The sequence below is a fragment of the Adiantum capillus-veneris genome, chromosome 5 (assembly GCF_014529385.1).
Source record: "Adiantum capillus-veneris isolate H3 chromosome 5, ASM1452938v2, whole genome shotgun sequence".
Lineage (NCBI taxonomy): Eukaryota > Viridiplantae > Streptophyta > Polypodiopsida > Polypodiales > Pteridaceae > Adiantum > Adiantum capillus-veneris.
In genome coordinates this window covers 156,161,514-156,167,228 of record NC_140935.1, presented here as the reverse complement: position 1 = coordinate 156,167,228, position 5,715 = coordinate 156,161,514, and the positions used below count along the sequence as shown (strand labels likewise).

Below are 5,715 nucleotides of genomic sequence, written 5' to 3'. Positions count from 1 at the left end.
TCCAACCAAGAGCCAAGCTTCAATGGCATGCTCATCTCCTCTACCATGCAAATTACTAAGCTAAGTTATGCTATTAGAGTGATTATGTGAGGAGAATACTTCTTTCTTGTAAGATACCTCTTCTTCCTCTCAATCTATCCTCATTCCCTGCTAGCTCTCACCATTTTTGAAGGTGTGTGAGGTCTTGGGACTGAGGCTAGGGACACTAGGTGTGTTTTTCAAGCACAATTTGGTGTATGAAGCTTCCATCTTCATTACGCTAACTAGTTTTATCAAGGAAGACAAAGTTATATTGTACAAAAGTCTCCTTTGATGGGAGAAGCTATAATACAAAGCCTTTATGGAGGGGGGACCGGCTCCATGTAAATCCGGTCCTCAATTGTTGTCAATTGTTCTATTTCTCTCTCTTTTCAAGTATTGTCAATGCCAAATTAGCTAGGTGTAAATTTCTATGTTGCTTTCTCAAATTAAGTACTCTATCTATGCTCAAGTTCCTAATGAAATATTTGTTCACTATGTTATCAATTTCCTCTACACACAAGTTACTAGTGCATTAAATGTTACATGTTGAGTGATCAAAGTGCTTCCCGCGTAACAAGGCCAACCAAGCATGACTATTTGTTTGACAATTAGCCACATTAAAACTGATTAAAGCCACCAAAATGGCTCAAATAAGGATTCTAGTGAATGAGACATAGCTTCTGTTTATGATGTCAAATCCTTATGTAACTTCTTACATACGTGTGTAAGATACGAAACAAGTTTTTAAATACACAAGTTACATGAAAAGCTCAAAAAATAAGAATTTTGCTTTTCTAGAATTACTGAATTATACGTAAAATTGCATTTCACTACTTAACTTGCAAGAGTAAAAAATGTAGACAGTCTTTGAATATAGGCCAAAATGCTTAATACGTTTGCCACATACCTGTTGAGGCGTTTTTCAAAGAAGTTTGGGCATGCTGAACAATGATTTGATTTATTTTCAAGAGAGAATATAAAAAAATCATCTGTCTTTTCAAATTAGTTGTTGAAGATGGCCATGGAAAGACTTGGATGTAAGTCCCTGAAAGCATTTTCTATTTAGATAATTTATGTAGTATTAGAGCTGAGTTGCTTCAGGGGTGGGTGTGGCACTCCTTGTGAGAAAAGCTAGGGTTGCTAGATAACAACTAAAAAGCCTCAAAAGCGATTGGCGCTCAACTCCAAGATTTTAGTGACATCGCTTTTCGCTTGGAAAGTAACGTAATCCTCCAATTAAACCAAGCGGATAGTGGATACTTAGAGGGCTAAGAGAAGGCAGGAAGGGAGTTATTTTGAAGACATTCTACGATGATTTATGTTCGATCTTTTGGCTTTCTAAAAGAAGCCTTAGAGGAGAGTTGAGTTAGGCATACTTTCAATGTTTTGAGTGAAGTGATGATTGAGACTTACCTAAAATGTTATTTTGGTTTTAAAATGTTAAATGGATCTTTGTATTTCACCTTTCATTTCACATCTTGCCATGTCTTTACTTTTGTTGCATTATGTTGTTTTAGAATGCTAAAGTGAAGCTTCACTTTACATAATTTAGTAAATGCTATACACACACGTATACTTTTCTTGCATTCAATTGTTTTAGAATTCTACAAGTGAAGCTTCATCTTGCATAATTCTAGTAAATTTCTCTCACACACACACATACTACATATATATTAAAGTTCTTTTATTTCACCTTTCATTTCATAGCCTCACGTGGCTTGATTTTTCTTGCATTCTATATCTTGATTCTAGTTAGTGTTTAAGAAAGTCTCTTTTATTTAGCGGCCGTCAGTCGAGTTTCCTCCTCGCAAAGAAGCAAACCAGAAATACTAGTTGAGATTTTGAAATTTGCAATTTTTGAACTACTCTCCCATATTTCATTGATTTTTCTTCCCTTTACCATGGTTTGCAAAATTGGTTAGTCTCGATTTTCAACGGCTCAAGACTACGCTGAGGCAATCCTTTCCAGAACACTGAAATTTCTAGTTAAACTCAACCTAATGATTTTATAACTTTCTTATTGTTTTAGAAAGCCACCGTGACCCTTTCACCTGTTTTCTTGAGAAAGTGCTTTTAAAAAAAAAGACAGGACCAGTGTTATAAGTGGATAACCGTGTCCCTAGGGGGTCAAGATAGCAAGGGGCACTTTTGAGGGAGAGAGAGAGAGAGAGAGGGGGGAAGGAGACAGCGAGAGAGAAGTCCTTGCGATCCCGACCTGCGGTTTTGTGCAGTGGACGCGACGTCTCTTCTCTAGAATCCCCTCGTCTGCTTCTCCTCTGTGGAAGCAAGCTGCCTCAAATCCATCGCTTGTCATCTTTGAGTGCCCATCAAGGTATTCATCGCGTTTTCGCTTTTGGGCCCTACTTCTCTGAAACGTCAGGTACCTTACCCCCGCCATTGATCCAGGCACCCTTTGTTCCAACCAGATGTCGTGCTCCTGCATCTCAATATATTGCTGCCAGCGTTGGATTCCATCGGCTGTGAGGATCGAGGGCTTGAAGGTACTTTGATGGTGATTTCTGCAGGTGGGCGCCTCACAAGTTGCAGATCTTTGCCGTGTCGATATATCCAGGCAGCACTGCAAGTAGTACTAGCATGCGCACTTTACTTATGTTACCATTTTGATGTAGATAATGTGAATGAAGGTCACACTAATGACACCAGTTTTTGATGTGTTCGACGCATAGAAGAGCGCATGTGTGATTTGTGATCTAGTTTGTTAGGGCTCCTCAAATGGGTTCCAGCAGAGACAGATCGATAGGTAGTTCAGAGCAACAGGTAGAAGTCATAAACCATCGGAAGAGGGGCGCTACTTCTTCCAGCATTTGGGATAACCTGCCGCAAGAGCTCGCCGAGAAGGTGTTTTCTCTGCTTCCAGTAGCATCAATATTCCGATGTCGTTGTGTTTGCAAAAAATGGCTGCAAGTCTTGTCGGGTAGAACCTTCCTGGAGCTCTGGGCCCAGGTTTCTCCCCAAGCATCGTGGTTCTTAGTGTATAACAACTTACATGGCATTGCAGCATTTAGCCCCAGCTCCAGCAGCTGGAGTAACGTACCGGTTTTTGCCAGGTGCTCCCTAGACCCGCAGCGTGTTCTTCTCATTGCTTCATCAGGGGGGCTCCTCTGCTTTCGGACACGAAACACAAAATATGCAACCTTGATTGTTTGCAATCCGGTCACAAAACGCTCACGAGCCTTACCTGACATGCTCCGAGTTCGGTATATACAGGTATTGGGCATGGCCACGGACAAGGCTACTAACACTTACAAGATCCTTGTCACCGGAGCTTCGGATTTGAACACGTCAATTAGCATAACTGAAGTGTACGATTCCTGTACCGGACAGTGGCATCATCACGGAAGCTCGCAGCAAGACTTCTTACAGTTTTGGTGTGAAGTCCAGGCAGTATGGTGCAATGGGTCTTTCTATTGCCTCACCATGCCGACACAAGGGTTGCGTTTGCTAGCTCACAACATGCTTCAGAAGAAGTGGCTTGATGTTTGTGTGGACATGCCGTCCGGGGATTTGCGCTGTGCGTCTCTTTTAGCTTGCCAAGGGCGACTTCTCTTGGCAGGGAAAATCGTTGTCGACAATTCAGTTAAAAGCGTGCGCATTTGGGAGCTTGACCAGCATGCATATGTGTGGAAAGAGGTTACTTCAATACCCAGTGCCATTTTGTTGAAGATTCACCTGCCTTATTTTCTCGGGATCCAATGCCACGGAAAGTCCGATCTAATCTGTTTCAGCAGGCATCGCGGTTGGCAATCAGTCATGTACGACATGTCGCTGAAGACCTGGCAGTGGATGCCAGAAAATAAGGCATATAGGGGGAGAAAGGTTCTGAATGGGGTTCTTGATCGCAACAATCTCATCGGAATGGCGTACGAACCGAATCTGGTAGCAAGTGTTTAGAGTTTTCATTGTTGTTAAGCTGTGTCAAGTCTTTGTATATTTGTATAGTTATTTATTGTATTATGGTTCTGCCATGAGTTTATGTTGTGTGCTAAGCCTTGTTGTCAATGTTGCACAAAACATGGTCAGCTCAAAGGAGTGATGAGGTGAAGTAGAAATAAGCATGATCGATAGGCCTTGGGAAGTGCCTGGCGCATCTTAGCACCCCATTATAAGCTATTAATGGTGAACCCATCGGAACCTGCTATAGAAAATCCAAGGCTCACTTGTCGAATACAATCTAGTGGCTGAACCACTTGCTGGCTAGTATGTTCCCAATGAAGATTTTAGTTTGATGGCGTCATGCCAACAATTTTCTCTTGGTAGACAACATTTCATCTCTAGTCTGGTTTAGATTATGGCCAGCTTGGCATCATGTGCTTCCATGGTTTAGCAAAATATTGGTCAGGTATATTTGAACCAGTGACCTTGACCCATGAGATACGGCTAGGTGAGCGTATAATCTAGGGGTAGGCCCCCAATAATCACCCCTTATAAACTAAAACATAATGGAGGGGGTGTGGTATTAACTTCTATGTGGAAAAGAGGAATGTTTAGGGAAAGTGGAAGAGATAAACTTGTATAGAAAGGAGGGAATATAATTCCTGTTGTATGTGAGTGGCTGAATTCCTACTTGTGCAGGACTTTCTAACTGCTATTTTGTTCCTCAATGTCTAGCCAGTCTGCATTTGAAAACTCTCACAGGAGCAGTTTCCTTGTGTGCTCGTCATTAAGTTAAGCTGACTTGTTTTAGCCTCTGCCTTGCAAATTTTTAGGAAAGAGTTAATATTATCAATATGGGGCTTAGTGTGATATATGTTCTTATGACTCGAATGTCAGAATTCCTTTGTTGAAAGGATCCCTGCACATTGGCTACGCTATGTTGGAGGCAACGTAGGGAGTCACATATTGCAATATGTACGCAATATTGTTCTTATTAATCAATTTGCTAGGAAATTCTGTCAAGTTGGAAATGATCATCTTATTAATGTCTTTATTGCAAAGCGTTATGTGTTTCCTTTTGCGGAGTAGTTTGGGGTTGTCTTCATCTTTGGATACATCGAGTGGAGGCATTCTATGGTTGAGGCAAGACAAAGGTATTAGTAGGGGGGGAGCCACTAAAGGTCTCTGAACTTAAGTCTTTTGAATGTTGTCAAAATATGATGACAAGCAATATCTAGTTGAATTATTTGGATAAATCCTACATTATAATGTCGTTTCTCTGAGAAAGAAGTTGAGCTATTCTTTAAGATCATGAAATGATTTGCGAGCCTTATGTCAATTTTGCAAACAGTACTTTGTATAAATATTTTGAATGTTTTTTGTCAGAAACTATGCATGCATGCATTAAATTTATTTGTTGTTCTGGTGATTGACCGTGTTTACACCGATTTAAGGAAATTCAAATAAGATTCCAATGATTTTGTGTGTGGTTGTGCATGCTTGCCCACGTGCACAAAAGTACGACTCCATTGTGTATATTTGGCTTTTCAAGCATCACTCACAACATTGTTTATAGACTTTGTATTATCTGGTATGACGGGCAAAATTTTGGCGTTTACCTTGCTAACGTCAATGAAAATTTTGGCCTATTCAACCATATACATTTTGTTTTCAAAGTCTCAATTTACTCCAGAAGGCTTTATTGGTTTCTTTTCATTTGATCCGATGCTTTTGAACCACATGGTCTCGAATATTGTTTACAGTGGCAACATCATTGTGAACGAACATTTATCTGGATTC

General features: G+C 40.6%; 1 protein-coding gene across 1 annotated transcript; it reads left to right on the top strand.

Moving 5' to 3' along the window:
• Positions 1–2,612: 2,612 nt before the first annotated feature.
• LOC147458358 (F-box/kelch-repeat protein At5g15710-like) lies at positions 2,613–4,041 on the top strand. The gene has a single exon (XM_086513014.1). It carries the CDS (start codon positions 2,755–2,757, stop codon positions 3,931–3,933), a length of 1,179 nt encoding a protein of 392 aa, XP_086369140.1. The 5' UTR covers positions 2,613–2,754; the 3' UTR covers positions 3,934–4,041.
• The last annotated feature ends 1,674 nt before the right edge of the window (positions 4,042–5,715 follow it).

Bases quoted from the DNA above. Each gene is read 5' to 3' on its own strand.
- LOC147458358 (XM_086513014.1), top strand. From the start codon at position 2,755: ATGGGTTCCAGCAGAGACAGATCGATAGGTAGTTCAGAGCAACAGGTA.